Raw genomic sequence first — 17,259 nt, 5'->3', positions numbered from 1 at the left:
CTCTGTCTCAAAAATAAGCCACGGCTATGGATAATTATCTACCCTGATGCATTATAATGTGTTGTCATTGTTGAGACAGGGCCTTACGTAGCCCAGGCTGGCCTTGAACTCCTGATCCCCCTTCCTCAGCCTTCCCATCGCAGGGATTACTAGATCTGAGCCACCGCACTGGGCATCATATCTCAAAGATGTGAATTGTAGTATTAGTGTCCTAACACGTGGGTGGAGGCAGGGAGAAAAGTTTTGGTGGGTTTGGTGTACAGAGTTGTTAGGTTAGAATTTATAAAACGCCTCGTGCACAGCATGGCGTAAAGAGCTCTTCCGGTGAGAGCTGGTGAGACGGGCCAGCCGGGGAGTGTGCCTGGTGCCGAGACTGGGGCGGCCTGACCGTGATCCCTGGGACCCACGTGGTGAGGGAGACAACTGACTCCTGTCCTCTCACCTCTATACATGTCCCCTGGCACACATTCCCGGGCATACACACACTCAGCACACACACCAAAGAAAATACAACTTTACAAATGTAAAAGCTACAGTGAAGTATGGAGTAAGGAATCGAGGCAAACTGTTAAGGAGGTTTCAGGATCAAGGCTGGCCCGGAGCCCTGCTGAGCGAGGCTGTTCACGGCAGGCTAATGAAGGAGGAAAGTCAGGGTGAGCAGCAGAGGAAGGAAACACAGCAGTGGGCATGCTAGGACGGGGCACAGAAAGGAGGGCCAGGGTCTCTAAGTCCGTCTGTGGGGTCCTGACATCAGGCCTGGGTTCAAGGAGGCAGGGGGCATAGGTCAGCAGTTCCCATCCAGATGTGCGTGTCCACCAGCTGCCCAGCGCAGCCTCACGGTGGCCGAGCACTTGATGGCGCTGCGTGCAGTCTCTTTCCGGGAGACAAGACCTTCCCCTGAAACCACCAGACTTTCAGCCTTGGCCTTCCTAGCATGAGCAACCCCAGGCCCCTGGGCCCACTGTTTGAACAGCCAGGGGAGGGACGCCCACCTCTCCAGAGTCTCTGCCAGGCTGAGTGCGGCATCAGATCACTCAGGAAAACAGAAGAAGGAAAGACTCACAAAACAGAAAGCAGCCGACAGCGGGGCAGCAGGGGCTGGAGGACGGCTCGGCTCGGCAGTCAGGAACACCGCTGCTCCCTAAGGAAACTGCGGGACAATTCCCAGTACCACGCCAGGGAGCTCACAAGTGTTTGCAACTCAAATCCAGAGAAGCCAACATCCATGTCTGTCTCCACGGGCACTGAATACACCAACACCCACACATAAAAAGCATCTTCAAAACAAGAACTTGAAAAAAATAATGAGAGGGCTGTGAGGGTAGCTCAGTCGACAGAGGGTCTGATGCCCCATCTCGCCTCCCTGGGCACGGGCACATACATGTGCGCCTGTGCCCACACACTATTTTTTTAATCTTCAAAAAAAAAAAAAAAACAAAACACAAAGGGGGGGAGTGCTGGAGAGATGGCTCAGCTGTTAAAGGCTAGTATCACAACGAAAAGAAAGAAAGAAAGAAAGAAAGAAAGAAAGAAAGAAAGAAAGAAAGAAAGAAAGAAAGAGAAAAAGAAGGATCATCTATGGATGTAACCTAGAACTTCTGCTCGGATGTGGCCCGTGGTAGCTCAGTAACCAAGTAGTTTCCCAAAGTAAGGGGAACAAGGACTATTTCTAACAGGGTCTCAAGGGCAGGCTCTTTGACCCCCCACCCCCACCCCAGGGGAGGAGCAGTCCTGTTAGGCCACAGAGGAGGACTTTGCAGCCAGCCCTGAAAATACCTGATAAAACAGGGTCAAATGAAAGGGGAGGAGGTCCTCCCCTATCAGTGGACTTGGAAAGGGGCAGGGAGGAGACCAGGGAGGGAGTGTGGGGTTGGGAGGGAATGAGGGAGCAGGATACAGCTGGGATACAGAGTTAACAAAATGTAACTAATAAAAATAAAAAGAAAGAAAGAAAGAAAGAAAGAAAGAAGGAAGGAAGGAAGGAAGGAAGGAAGGAAGGAAGGAAGGAAGGAAGGAAAGAAGGAAGGAAAGAAGGAAAGAAGGAAAGAAGGAAAGATCTATCTTGAGACAGATGCTAGGAAGAGAGCTCAGTTGACAAACTGCTTGCCTTGTAAACATTGAGTTTGATCCCTAAAGTCACATTAAAATAAGAATAGAATGTGCTGGGCATGGATGGACTTGCAATCACCATGGCTCAAGAGGTATACACAGGTGGCTCCATGGTTCTCGAGCAGCAGTCCTGGCCTACTCGGCCAAGTCTAGTGAGAAAACCTGTCTCAAAACTGACCATCTGGGCCAGCTGAGTTCAATCCTCAGGTCCCACAGAGGAAGCGGAGAGCAGCTCCCACACTGAACGGCTCGCAGCCCCCTCTCCCCAGGATCTGGTACCCTCTTCTGGATTCCTTGGGCACCCACACATGCATTATATAACATTCACACAAACACATACGTAGAAACAAAAATTTAAAGTTTAAAAAAAAATTGTATTAAAATAGCAATGAATCATGCTTAAATTCTGAGCATATTCAGCTTTTTCCACCTTTCCAGGCTATAAAACTGCAGTTTTTAGGAATCTCACAAGAAACTTCCTATTTGGTAAAAAAAAACAAAACCAAAAACATGCCTTTGCCTTAAGCCCCTTGTACCATCCTGTGACTCAGGGCTTTATTATTCATTGGCATTTTAAGACTTAAGTACCAGTCAGGCATGGTGGTACACCTTTAATCCCAGCACTGGAGGAGAGGAGGATCTCTGTGAGTTTGAGCAAGCCAGCAAAGCGAGTTCCAGAACAGCCAGGACTATACAGTTACTCTCTCTCTCTCTCTCTCTCTCTCTCTCTCTCTCTCTCTCTCTCTCTGCCTCTCTGTTTGTCTCTCTGTTTCTTTTCAACTCTCAAAAGGACTCAGTGACCAACAGCTCCAGCTCATCCTACAGTTTTATCTTGCCAGATTATGTGGCTTTTGAAGTGAGAATGGTCCCCATAAGTGCACATATTTGCACACTTGGTCCCCAGTTGATGGAACTGTTTGGGAAGGATTAGGAGGTGTGGCCTTGTTGGAGCAGGTGTGGCACTGGGGGTGTGAGGTTTCAAAACTCCAACATTACCATTACTTTTTCTCCCCCTTTCTCACCAGGTAGCACTCCCCCTCTCCCTTTCTCTCTCTCCTTCCTTTCCTCTCTCCCTCTCTCCCTCCACCCTGAGCTGAACTCTCCGCTACTGCTCCAGCACCCTGTCTCCTCCTGCCACCATGCTGCCCGCTTTGGTGATGGACTCACCTCTGGAACTGTAAATAAACAAACCCCAGTCAATTCATTCTTCTATGAGTTGCCCTGGTCATGGTGTCTTAGCATAGCAATAAAAAGTAACCAAGGCAGGCTCCAGTCCTGTCCGAGATAGCCACCTTCAAAAGAAAGGAAGGAAGAAAGGAGGAAAGGAAGGAAGGAAGAGAGGAAGGAAGGAAGGCAGGAAGGAAGGAAGGAAGGAAGGAAGGAAGGAAGGAAGGAAGGAAAGAGAAAGGAAGAAAAGAACCCGGTTTCCTAGCAACCTTTGAGAGGTAGTGTCTGTCGACCAGAGCCACATGAATGGCTAACGCTAAGACACTGAAGTGTGGCTCCCCTTGGACCTGTCTTCTTTTCTGAGCCTCTCTCTATTACTCACCCCTTCTTTACTTCCACCCCCTTGCTTAAGTTTATGTAAAAATCCTTATCTCAGTTGGGGGTGTGCTCCCATGGCATCCACAAAACCCTGGGTTTGATGCCCACTGCTGTGCAAAGCTAGTGTGTGATGCCCACCCGCCATCCCAGCACTCAAGGTGCAGGCAGGAAGCCAGAAGTCCGAGCTTATCCTCATCTATGAAGAGAAGCCTGAGAGCAGCCTGGGCTATGTGAGATCCCATCTCAGGGGTAAAACAATGTGCTGAGCTCTGAGACAGCAGGACGGCTTAGCAGGTAAAGACACTGGGCAGCCGATCCTGCCAACCTAGCTTAGGGCCCAGAAACATGACTCTCAAAAGTTGTCCCGGACCTTCAGACAGGCATCTGAATACTTGGTCCCCACTGGCATCTGCTTAGGGGGAGGAGAAGACGTGGCCCCTGACTGCTGTGTGACGCAGCCCTTCAATCCAAGCACTCGGAGACAGAAGTAGGCCGGTCTCTTGTCAGTGCCAGGACTTGATCTACAGGACAGCCAGGGCTGCATGGTGAGACCGTGGGGTGGGGGTGGCCGTGCTGAAGGCGGTTTGTCACTGGTGGGCTTGGAGGTTTCAAAATATTCACACCAGCTCAAGGTCCTGTATCTCTTGCTTGCAGTTTGAGATGAGACTTCTCAGCTCTTCCTGCTGCCACGGCGCCTTCACCCTCACCAGGCCACCGCACAGCCATCATGGACTCTACTGCGCCTGGAACCATAAGCCCAATTAAATGTGTTTTCTTTTTTCATAAGTTGCTTTGGTCATGCTGTTTTATCACAACAACAAAAGTAACTAATCTAGTTGTATGTCTGGGCATGCACACAGTCACATACACACTAAAGGAAACACACATACACACAAATGGTAGAAAAGGGGGTTTTTGTTGTTGTTATTTTTTTTTCTTGTTTTAGATGGGGTCTCATGATGTAGCCCTGGCTGCAGACTGGCCTTGAACTCAAGATCCACCTTCCTCTGCCTCAGCTTGGACTGAAGGCAGCACCACAGGCGAGCCTCATAACAGGTTCATTTTTCATAGCTCCAAACTGTAATAATCTGATCATCTGTCCACAGTGATAAGCTGAACAGATGTTGGGTGTAAGGAACAGTGAAGCAATAAAATGGCCCCGAAGACACCCACTGCTTAGAAACTAACCCTGGGGCTGGCTCAGCAGACAGTGGCACAGGCGTGCAGCCGTGACCCGGGCGGGTGGTGGTGCAAGCCTGGGTTCCAGCACTCCGCCAGCGACCTGGGAGGCAGAGCTAGAGCTGCCGAGGAGCTCAGGGGCAGAGGCCTTGCCTCAGCCAGGCGGGAGGCAGAACCCACTCTGAAACTTGTCCTTCTGCAGGAGTGGTTAGTTGGGGGTTTCTTTGGGGTCTGGCTTGAGAGAGGCTTCTCTACTGTGTAGTCCGGAGAGGTGTGTTGTGAAGATCATCGGGCTGGCCTTGAGTGCAGGGAGGTCTGCTTGCCTCTGCCTGGCCAGCGCTGCGATCGAGGTGTGTGTCACCAGGACGGGCTCGTGTCTGTAAGGTATGTGCAGGGTGTGTAAGATGTGAGTAACTTTAACATGCACGCATGCACACACACACACACACACACACACACACACACACACATGCACGCACAGCCCAACCTGGATTGGGGATCCCTGAGCGCGTGCTTCCCTGGCTGTCGTGAGGCTCTGGCTCAATCCCCAGCACTGCCCCTCTCTCCACCAAACACAGGAGGGAGGCAGGAGCCAGCTCAGCCAGGGCCCACCACTCTTCTGCCTTAGGGGTGAGCTTTCCCCTCTGGATGCTGGCGCTGCCCTGGGCATCATCAGGCGCCCTGGCTGGGCTATGCCTCAGGCCCATTTCATCTGGAAACCAGTGGAGTAACTTTCTGGATCTCACTTGCTGGGGGCTGAGGGTACTAATTTCATAAACCTCCCAGTTACGCCTGCTCCTGCTGTCCTTCCAAGCTTCACTTCCAATTGCTCAGACACTTCACCTGATTTGATTGAGGACTGCAAGCACATGGAAAGACAGCAACAAATGATTGCAAAGTAACTTCTCTTCCTGTGAATTGATGACTTAAAAAGTAATTCAAGAGACCAGTGCAGCTGGGCATTGTGGCAGAGACCTTCGAGCTCAGGGCTTGAGGGCAGAGCAGAATCAAGAGAACTCAAGGCAGCTTGGACTCACAGAAGGGAGAGCCCGCCTTTGGCAAAACTCAAAACAAACCCAAGCCAGCAGGTAGGTGCTTGCAAAGATTCCATGAACGATCGCTCACAGCAGGCTCGGACGTAACTGTTGGGAGTTCTAAGTTACCTAACAACCAAGTCCAGCCAAAGTGAAGACCGACGGCTGCACTTTACACTGACAATGGCTCAGAACAGTGACTTAGCGAAGATCTCTCTGATGAATTATTAACGCAGGAAAGCCTCAGTTTAGAATGGAAATTGGGCAGTTGTTGACTGATGGTAGGCGAGGTTACCTTTCATTTCCTTTAAAAAAAAAAAAAAGGGCGTAGGGTGTGATGTGGTGTGGAGAGGAAAAGGGGAGACTGAAGTGTGATCAAGGGGTCCCGCTGCCATCTTCCCCAGAGCTCTGACCTGCTCTACAGGGTGCCTCTTCCAAGAAGGGCGAGTGTGTGTGTGTGTGTGTGTGTGTGTGGAAAGTACACACTGCACACAAGCAACCCCAGCAGGAAACTAGCTGCAGCCTCCAGACGCAAACACGGCCAGGCAGGACCAGAGTCGGACTCAGGCTGTGACCCTGCGAAGAAAGGCGGGACACAGTTTTGGCCATTTTTTCTGAGCTGGGCCAACTTCTGCTAGAGGGCCTGGTGGGGGAGGAGGGGGGGATGGGAGGAAGGGGAGGGGGAGGGGGCAGGGGGGAGGGAGCGGGGCGGAGAGGGAGTCAGGAGCCCTGCCTCAGTCTGGGATTTTGTTTTTCCGCGCAGCAGGCCCCTCCTTCCTCCCTGATTGGCTCTGGAGCGCGGCCAGGAGCCTGCGCCCAGCTTCCCCAGGAGCCTGCATCGGGCCTCTCCAGGAGCTGGCTCTCACTGGGGCCCTTTCTCCTCTGCCCGCAAAGATGACCCTCGCTGTCCTGGCCCTCCGGCTGGTGGTTATCATCCTGTCGTTTCCCATGTTCCTGCTGAACTTTCTAGGCCTGTGGAGCTGGATATGCAAAAAGTGGTTTCCCTACTTCCTGACAAGGTTCACGGTGACGTACAACGAGCAGATGGGGAGCAAAAAGCGTGAGCTCTTCAGCAATCTGCAGGAGTTTGCGGGCCCCTCGGGGAAGCTGTCCCTGCTGGAGGTGGGCTGCGGCACGGGGGCCAACTTCAAGTTCTATCCCCCTGGGTGCAGAGTGACCTGTGTCGACCCCAATCCCAACTTCGAGAAGTTCCTGTTCAAGAGCGTCGCAGAGAACCGGCACCTGCAGTTCGAGCGCTTCGTGGTGGCGGCCGGGGAGGACATGTCCCAGGTGGACGAGGGCTCAGTGGACGTGGTGGTCTGCACCCTGGTGCTGTGCTCCGTGCAGAGCCAGGAGAAGTTTCTGCGTGAGGTGCGCCGCGTGCTGAGGCCGGTGAGTGACAGATGTGAGAACAGGCTAGTGGAGGCTAGCAGGAGCAAGGCTGGTCCTGCCAGGTTCAGGGGAACTGTAAACCAAAAGGCAAAAGCCTGCAGAAGAACCTATAGAAGGAAAATAGTGGCAGAGAACTACGAAGGGAAGCGAGGGCCAAGAAATCAGAAAATAGAGAATTCCAGGCTGCTCCAGAGTGAAGAGCCTGCTGACAATTCCCATGTCCGACTTGGTAACCGAGGCTCCCAGGGACAGCTGAAGGCTTCATGCCACTCCTTTCAATAAGTTACAAGTCCCAGCACTGGGGAGGCAGAAGCAGGCACATCTCTGAGTGCCAGGCCAGCCTGGTCCACACAGTGAGAGGTCCAGGCCTGACAGGGCCGCACACCGAGACCTAAGAACATGGCTGTTTCCTAGAGCTGGTGAGAGAGAACGATAGCAAAGATGAGCAACGGGGCGGTGACAGGATATAAGTTAAAGCAGACAACGCGTAAAGACGTATAGATCACAGCCTGTGACACTGCCAGAGGCTTACGTCTATAGGTTCTTGGGAGGACCTGGGAAGGACCCCTCACCCAGGAAGAGGTTTTGAAGGCTCATTTACTAACATCAAAGTGTCCAGTGAACATGCTTTCTCTATCGGAAACGCATCTACAGCTACTCGTGTGCCAAACCTCGTCCCTGGAGAAGAGGTTCCTTAGAGGACACCTGCCGACTGGAAAGGACCCGTCTGCATGAAAGCTTGTCACAGAGTCAGGAGCTCTGGAGCCATTTCAGAGAGCAAGAGCTGGGTGTGGCGGTCCAGACATCCAAACCCAGCTCTGTCTCAGTGTCTCAGAGGCTGAGAAGGATGGGAAGGCAAGCCTGAATCATAGAGTCAAAATCTATCAAACAACAAAACTAAACAAACCCCAACAACCCACCGGGTGAGTGGGCGCACACACTTAATCCCAGCACTCAGAGGGCAGAGGCAGGTGGAGCTCTAAGTTGAAGGCCAACCTAGGCTACAAAGCTGGTTTTCTCTCTTCCATCTGTTTTTTTTTTTAAATGTGTTTATGGTCGTGCGTACCTGCATGAGCTATATGCACAGAGTGTGTGCAGGTCCATGGAGGTCAGGGAACACTGGGTCCCTGAACCGGCAGTAATGGGTGGCTGTGAATGACCTGATGTGGTACTAGGAACCGAACCTGGGTCCTCTGTAGAGCAGCCATCTCTCTCAACCTCTGGGCCATCTCTCCAGCCCTTCCCCTTCCCCTTTTTTTTCTTTCAAAAGATTTATGTACTAGGTGTACAGTGTTCTGCCTGCACATACACCAGTACACCAGAAGAGGGCACCAGATCTCATTATAGATGGTTGTGAGCCACCATGTGGCTGCTGGGAATTGAACGCAGGACCTGTGGAAGAGCAGCCAGTGCTCTTAACCCCTAAGCCATCTCTCCAGCCTTTTTTTTTTTTTTTTCTTTTTTAAGACAGGGTCTCATGCTGCCCAAACAGGCCTCAAACTCACTGTGTTGCTGAAAAACGACTTTGACCTTCTTCTTTTTCTTCTTCTTTTTTTTTAAGATTTATTTATTATTTATACAGCACTCTTCCTGCATGTATGCCTACATACCAGAAGAGAGCACTAGATCTCATTTTAGATGGTTGTGATCCACCAGGTAGTTGCTGGGAATTGAACTCAGGACCTTTGGAAGAGCAGACAGTGCTCTTAACCACTGAGCCATCTCCTCAACCCCTGACTTTGACCTTCTTATGCTGCTGCCTCTGCCTCCCAAGTGCTGTCCTTACAGACAGGTGCCACCGTGATTTGGCTGTCAAACATTTCTGTATTTTCTAAACTTTCTAAGATAAGCATGTGGCTGAGAAGGTTCTGGACCCACATAGAGAGGTTTAGAATATCCTTCTGACATTTACAAACTGCCAGCTGGGGCTCAGTTCCCTCAGTAAAAGCAGTGATGTGCTGGGCGTGGCTGCATATTTCCTTGAATCCCAGCAGTCAGGAGGCAGAGGCAGGCAGATCTCTGAGTTTAAGGCCAGTCTGAGCTGTATCAAGTTGCTGGCCGGGCAAGTTGCACAGTGTGATCCTGTCTCCAAAATCAAACAGGAGCCGTGGCCGTAAGAAAACGTGTGTAACAATGATTGTGCTGTGTTGTTTGTCCAAGACAGCGTCCATGTAGCCCAGGCTGGCCCTGAACTAACTCTCACAACCCAGGCTGGCCTCACGCTTGCACCAGCTTCCTGAGTGCTGGGATTGTTGGTTTGTTCCACTGCAAATAACCCTGTTGGGAGGATGAAGGACCGTGATGTGCTGTGAGCGAGATCCGCACTCGGCTCTGTAGGTTCAGTAACTACGAGTTCTCGATCCACAAACACGTCTGTTGCTTAGGTTGGCAGCTCCGTTTAAAGTTTGTTTTAGGAGAGGGTCCCACTGTGGCTGGGCTTGTAATTCATGACCATCCTCCCTTAGCCTCCCTGGTTTGGGGATTCCAGGCATGGGCTATCAAGCTCAGTAGCTCTGTATCAAATGTGACAGAAATTCAAACTTCCTTACCCAGATAATGCTTTACTCCGTTTCAACCCACCTGGGTCTTCTCAGAGTTGGCTTCAGGCCACTGAAAGTTTTAACTTCAGGCATCTTGTAGAGCTGCTTCCCCAAAGCCAGCATCTTTGAAATATGTGTGTGTTTCCTTTTTCAGGGAGGGGCTTATTACTTCATGGAACACGTGGTGGATGAACGGTCCACCTGGAATTTCTTCTGGCAGCAGGTCCTGGAACCTGCCTGGAACCTTGTGTTTGATGGCTGCTGTCTCACAAGAGAGAGCTGGAAGAGCCTGGAGCAGGCTGGCTTCTCCAAGCTGAGGCTGCAGCATATCCAGGCACCGCTGTCCTGGGTTTTGGTGCGGCCCCATATTTATGGGTTCGCTGTGAAATAGGGTGAGGCAGCGGGAGCGCTCTGAATGGCTCCAGGGGTTCAAAGGGTCAGTTTTAGATGTAAAACTGGGAGAGGTGAAGTCAAATTCATCCTTACAAGTTTCTGTTTATCTGTTTTCTATCTCGTCTTCCACCAAATCAAAACCAAATCAAAGTAGCTTTGGCCTCTCCCTCCAAAGGAACCAGTGGTCTCTCATGAGCCTTTGATAATGAAGCAGTACAGGAGACTGACAGCTTGCCAAGCGAATAAACAAATACAAGATGAGTGAAAATCCATGCCTGACTAACACAGAACACCCCCAAACCCCAGCCGCTCCCTCACTGGCAAAAAGGAAATATGAACCCACTTTCTCTCCTGGTGCCACTGGTCTGGCCAGCAGCTTCCTGCCTTTGGTTCAGGGTTTCACCAGAGACTTCTGTCCTGTACTGCACTCCTCAGCTTCTGCAGGTACACCTGACACATCCGTGTCTTCACAGAGCTGATAGTCGGAATCCACAGCTAATTTCCCTTCTTTTCTAGCTCATGCTTTGGAGAACAGAAGAGACTGCAGGCAGAGTTAGGGAAAATAGGCGCATTGTGTGGGGAGCCTAAAAGTAAGCGATGAGAGTATCCAGCAAGGACTGTGGGGATTATTCTGATCAAATTCCCCGGTTCTGAGCTGACAGTTGTGGCGCATGCCATTGATGCCAGCGCTTGGGAGACAGAGGCAGGGGGATCTTTTGAGTTTGAGGCCAGCCTGGTCTACAGAGTGAGTTCCAGGACCACCAGGGCTACACAGAGAAACCCTGACTTGAAAACAATATCACTGTTCCTGAAATGAAACCGTGGACCTCACTGTGCATGTACTGAGAGCAAGTCTAGTGGGCCCATCTGAGGGTCTCAGCTGCAGTTTCTGTGCATTTAAATGAATACTTTATGAGATGATTTCACAGAAGTCCTATTTTAAATATAAATCAATAAATTCACATTCATTTAAGAAGCTGAAATAAATATTTTCTACATCTGTCCGTTTGGCTTCATTTGTGTCTTAGTGTCTCTGAGAAGGAAACTTAGAATTTCTCTTAGAAATTTAAGGTGTTTGAAAGTAGACACATGTTTTATCTGCAGCCGTGTATTATGTGCAACATATAAGGGCTGTTTCTTAATGCTGTGACCAAACTTCTGACAAGCCAGCACTGAAGGGGAAGGGTTTACCTTGGCTTACAGTTTGAAAGGATACAGTTCTCCTGGGAGGGGCCAGCATCCTGGCAGGGGCAGGAGGCAGCTGGTCACATTGTCTCACGGACAGGGGTCTGAGAGTGGACAGAAGCGGGGCCGGACCGTATGATCTCAAGTGGCTCATTTCCTTCACAAGCCCACAAAAGGCCTCAGCCTTCCGGAGAAGCTGGTTGGGAGCCACATGCTTAGACCCACAGCCTGAGGGGACGTTCAGCATCCAGATGGTCACACAACTGGAGACTGTTTGTTTGTGACACCAGGCCAGGGATTGAACCCAGGGCCTGTGTGCAAGGTAAGCAAGTCTATACCACTGAACCAGGCCCCAATCCTTTCATTAGGATTTTGTGTTGGGGGTTTTGTTTTGATACAGGGTCTCACTATGGATGGAGCCTTGGCTGTCCTCAAACTCACAGAGATCCACCTGCCTCTTCCCGCTGTGTGCTGTCCAAGGCCATGTGCCACCACAGACTTTCAGCATGAGTTGTGAAATGTTTAGGTTCAGGGATCCTCTTTGAGAATGCACAGAGCAGGAAGGCAGGCTCACTGCTCTGCCTCTTGAACACAAAGTCAGCCTTGTTGGGGCTCCGTCGCCTCCCTCTTCAGCTCTGGAAGGTGAGGCTCCTCCTCTCCTCAACTTCAGACCTTCCTTCACCCACACCTTTACCACTGGCTTCTGTTGGTCTGATGACTGAGAGGTTGGCCAAGGCACGGGCATACCTCATAAAGTGGACTTGTTGCATTGGAAAGCAACGGTCCGTGCAGAGAGGACCAGCCAGGTCCTTGTCTGGATGGCGGGTCAGTTGGCCTCACTTTGCTATAGAACATCCAGAGAAACACAGCCAGCAGCCTCTTACAGTTGCCACGTGTTACTGAGAAAGTTCCAGAAGCCCCAACTTCCGAGACTGCAAACTGAGTGACAACCGTGTCAGCCATATTATACATTTTCTCCTCAGTCTCAGAGAACGCCCACTCAAAGCCACTGGGAGCAGGGCTGGAGAGATGGCTCAGCAGTTGAGAGCACTGGCTGCCCTTGCAGACAGACACCTGGGTCAGGGTCCCCACGCCCCCGTGGTAGCTCCAGCCACGTGTAACTCCAGGCTTGGCACCATTTTCTCTCTGCCAAGGGCACCTGCCCCCGCTTCTGCCCCGCCGAAGGTGTGTGGTAGAGCTGTGGCCGGGCGGGTCTGGGCTGAAAATTAAAACTCAGCCTCAGCCCAGGTCTGCACTTCGTTAAGGAGGCCCCTCCCGTTTCAGGTGAAGCCTGAACTATGCTTTTCTTTTATTACTTTACATTGTATCAGTTTAATTCTGAGCTTCCTCTAGGACCTTCGGAGGGTGGAGGTGGGGTTTGCGGTTTTGTTGACTTTGACCTTGGGTGGGCTACTTCTAAAGCTTCAGTTTTCTGCCAGTAAATGCGGCTATCATGGCTCTGACAAGGAGCAATGAGCGCAGGCGTGGCGACAGGTGGGCGGCGCACAGCTCTCCGGGGGTTTGAGGCCAGCCTAGCTACAGAGTGAATTTTTATTTTTTCAAAAGAAAAACAAAACAATGAAATAAAAATGCATGTAACAAATGGCGAGGTCTTATTTGTTTGGGAGAGGGCCCCACTATGTAGCCCAGGCTGGCCTGGAACTCTTGATCCTCTTCCTGTAGCCATCAGAGTGCTGGGATCACAGGGCTGGCTCACATGTCCAGCACACTTGCGCATGCAAACAGAAACATGCACACACACCCTCGTTTGTTTGTTTTTCTTGTGGTGCTGGGATTAAACTTTAGGTCTATTACATGAGGCAAGCACTCTTGACTGTGCTATAACCTTTTAATAGGTTTTCTCCTCTGAGGAAATAAGCCAGTTTAAGCTGAAATAAAAGAAAGAAAAACAAAAAGCACAACTATTGGGGATAGCTCTCTGCATGGTTCATGTTCCAGCGAAATGGCTATGCAGATGGGTTGGGGGTCAGAGAGAGAAAGAGGGGGAGTGTGTGCACGCAAGGAGGGGGAGAAGGGAGGGAAGGAGGTAGCCAGGGAGAGAATAAAATGTTTGGATTATGTAAGAAAGAGCCTCTTGGGGAGGCAAGGCCCAGTCCCTGGGCTGGAAAGTTCAGGGTGTGTGTGTGTGTGAGTGTGTGTTTGAGTGTGTGTGTGTGTGTGAGAGAGAGAGAGAGAGAGAGAGAGAGAGAGAGAGAGAGAGGATTTGTGTGTGTGTGAGGGTGTGTGTGTATGTGAGGGTGTGTGTGTATGTGAGGGTGTGTGTGTGAGGGTGTGTGTGAGAGAGAGGATGTGTGTATGTGTGAGTGTGTGTGTGTGTGTGTGCCAGTCACGCCTTGCAACAGGTAGGGGCTGAGGGACGCTGAGTGAATGTGGAGGCCAGGTCCACTTTGACAGGCGAACAGGTGCCTCAGCCGCTTTCCCCGCTCTGAGACCAACGCCCTGGCTTACTTTTCACTTCACTGACGTTGCTCATTGCACACCCATGAGGTGTTTGTTCTGCCCGAATAAGCCATGGAGCAGCGCTCTCCTCAGCCACCTCTGAAGAGAACACACAGAAGCCAGAAACTATCCCACCTCCTGGGGGAAGAACAGGGGAAGACAGGGTTTCAGCTGCCTGGAGGAGCTTTGGCTACAGCTGAATGAAAGGAAGAAAATCATGTTCAAGAAAGTGAAGGCAGCCAGGCAGGATGGCTCATCGGGTAGGGCATTTGCTCCCTAATGGCCTTAGTCAGTCCCTGGAAACCACTGAGGAAGGAGAGATCCAACTCCCAAAAGTTGCCCTCTGACCTCTACACTCGCACCACAGCAAGCATGTGCCCACACACAGATAAATAAGAAAGTGAAGGCACCATTACAGATGGCCCCATTTGCAATCCCAGCTTGGGGGACAGAGATGATGGTGGCCAGCCAGGGCTGCATAGTGAGGCCCTGTCTCACCTCAGACAAAGCCAAGGCAGGGTTGCAGGGCAGGGTGCCAGTGCCGGAAGGGCAGGTTCTGTGGTCACCTCCGTGGCCTCTTAGAGACCTAAGCGCTCAGCCCCAGTAACCTTCTCCAGCCCTGTCAACATCCTTGTGTTTACTCCCAGGTGCTCTGCTGTTCTCTGTCCTCCGAGGAAGGGAAGCAAGCATTGCATAATTGTTCCTTTTGTGCTCTTGGCGGCGGGCCCAGCAAGCCTTTCTCTCCTGGTGTTGCTTTGAAAAGCACAGGGCTTAGCTGAAATTGAATTCCTGCTTGTCAGTTAAGGCAGCTGACTGCACAATAAGTCCTGGCACGCTGAGAGCAACAAGAGCGAGAGAGGGCTGGTCACTCAGCCCCAACATTTGAAACCAGCCCAGGCTGTGCTGAGGAATCACAGCTGCCGCCAGAGAGCCGGCAGAGGTCATGGCCGGCAGGAGCAAACATCCTAAAACTGGTAACAACAGTGACTAAGCAAGATAGTATCCTTCTAAAGGAAAGTATCTGAGAGACTGGAGAATCATACTGGGAAGCGTGTATAAAGTACAAAAATTACTGGTCAAAATGTATTGCTCCTAAAACTAAAACAAACAAAGAAACAATTTGAAAAGCAGCCCCTTACAATGGCACAGTCCTGAAATGTTAGAGCTCGGGTGGCAGAGGAAGAGAGATGGCGTGTCTGCGGCCAGTTCAGGCTGCAGTGGGCAGCTTAAGCTAGGGCTCAGCCTGAAAAACCCCAAACCCCACGAGGGCTTCCGTCAGGCTGCGTCTTCCCAGCCCTCAAGCAGTATGTGGCCCTGATGTCCATCTTCTCCGTGGACAGAACTTTTCACAGTAGTTTTTGCTTCTAAAAACTCGCAATGCAGATTTCTGTTTTAAAGTGCCTTTAGGCCAGGCACAGACACGCCTATAATCTCAGCAGTTTCTCAGGAAGCAGAGGCAGGAGAATAGCAACTTTGAGGCTAGCCTAGGGTACATATACTCTCTCTGCCAGAAAATTGAAAAGTCCCTCTCTTTATGCCGCATGGCGACTTTAACAATTTGTAGACTGTTTCCCCCTTCCTCCCTCATTTCCCCTCGACCATTTGTTCCACTCTGTCTCATTAGCTTTATTCTGCGGTCAAGTTATAAGCCACAATCTGTGTCAGGAAGACTTCTCACGCTCCATCCCTGTTCCAGACCCCACTACGGTACCTTTGGGTCCTCAGTGGTTGTGAAAGAATCAGACTAACTTTGTAACCTATGTTTCTTTTAATTGCCTTATAACTTATATTTGCAAGTTTTAGGCCCATGTTAATTAAAGCCTCTTAGTGCTTCTCCAGAAAACCGAGGAATGTAAAAGTTCCTGACATTAGCCATCTGTGAGGGCAGAGATAAGGAAGAGAACAAGCAGAGATCTCTACTAAATGGAGAAAAAATCACCGGCTGGTGCCGTTGAGATGGGCTTTGTTTGGAAACTGGGCCAAATGGCCCCAATCCTTCTCCTGACCTTTGATCCAAAGCCTGTAACCCCTACTCCTCAGAACAGACATGGGATGAGTTAATCACACCCCCCCCACATTTAACTGTGGATGGCAGGAAATTCCAAACTGACTTGAAGATCAGATATTTACGACAAGGCTGACTAGACCTAAGGGTGACCAGAACTAACCAATTATTTTAAAAGTTAGACACTTCATCCAATCCTAACTTGCCAAGAAGTCAACCCCAGGAGATTCCCGCCTTGTGTCTTTTAAAAACCTAAGCTCTTTGTCTCCCGGTGCCACTCCTAGCTGACCAGCAGGGGTGACCCCATTGTACAATGGTTAAAAAGAGTCTCTTGCGTTTTTGCATCGATGAATGATTAGTTTCCTGAGTTCTCTTCATACCTTCTTATATTTAGGCTCTGGCTGGGCCTAACAGTGGCAGCCACCCCTGAGGCCCAGCTGTCACTTGGCTCATGAGTAAACCCCCAGAGGACCAGCTTGTCCCCCTGCCCCAGGCAGCAAAGGACATTTATCACAGAACTGAATGGAACAGACACAGACCAGGACCAGGACTGCTTAATCACATGTACTCTCTTCCCCTACCTCAATGCTTCCTCTATTCAGTTTTTAAAAAACATTTATTTGTTCATTTATTATGCATACAATGTTCTGTCTGCAGGAACACCTGCAGGCCAGAAGAGAGCACCAGATCTCATTATAGATGGTTGTGAGCCACCATGTATGTGGGTGCTGGGAATTGAACTCAGGACCTCGGGAAGACCAGCCAGTGCTCTTAACCTCTGAGCCATTTCTCTAGCCCTGCTCCAGTCAGTTTTTAAGTTTAATCTTATTAATTTATGTGCATGGGTGTTTTGTATGTCTGTGTGCCACATGCGTGCCTGGTGCCTCAGGAGACCAGAACTCCTGGAACAGAGGCTGCAGAAGGGAGTGAGACATCATGGGTGCTGGGAATCAAACCTGGGTCTCTGGAAGAGCGGCTGATGTTCTTAACCACTGAGCCAGCTCTCCAGCCCCATTCCTTCTCTGTTTAAACTGTCCGTCTGTTGGAAGAGAGGCCTGGGACACTGACCCCTTTATCTGTACTTCCAATGTGCCCAAGAGTCCACTCTTTCTCTGCCTGTCTCCAGTTCTTTGACTGGGCTCGTTGGGTGGCTCAGCTTAGCGCTTTTGGACTGCTGGACCCAGGGCTTTCGCCCTAATCCTCCAGTAACCCTCCCCCCAACACAGCATGACAAGAATTCGCGTCAAGAGTGGGTGCGGCCGCGGCGCAGCTTGGGTTGTGGGGTGAGCTGTGCACTCCTGCACACAGGCAGGGGCGTGGCTCGGCAACACCGGGAGTGCGAGAGACGGATAGGCAGACTCCAAGCACCCTATTTGCATTACTTGCTCCAGAGAACAGGAAAGCAGCCAGGAGCCCC

The 17,259-nt window shown here is 50.8% G+C and overlaps 1 protein-coding gene across 1 annotated transcript; it reads left to right on the top strand.

Annotated features, from left to right (window-relative positions):
• The first annotated feature begins 6,655 nt into the window (after nt 1–6,655).
• Nucleotides 6,656–11,196, top strand: Tmt1a (thiol methyltransferase 1A). The gene is made up of 2 exons (XM_060388613.1): nt 6,656–7,259; nt 9,954–11,196. Exons 1-2 carry the CDS (start codon nt 6,762–6,764, stop codon nt 10,188–10,190), a joined length of 735 nt encoding a protein of 244 aa, XP_060244596.1. The 5' UTR covers nt 6,656–6,761; the 3' UTR covers nt 10,191–11,196.
• The last annotated feature ends 6,063 nt before the right edge of the window (nt 11,197–17,259 follow it).

The sequence above is a fragment of the Meriones unguiculatus genome, chromosome 8, assembly GCF_030254825.1.
Source record: "Meriones unguiculatus strain TT.TT164.6M chromosome 8, Bangor_MerUng_6.1, whole genome shotgun sequence".
Lineage (NCBI taxonomy): Eukaryota > Metazoa > Chordata > Mammalia > Rodentia > Muridae > Meriones > Meriones unguiculatus.
This window is presented reverse-complemented; position numbering and strand designations above follow the sequence as displayed.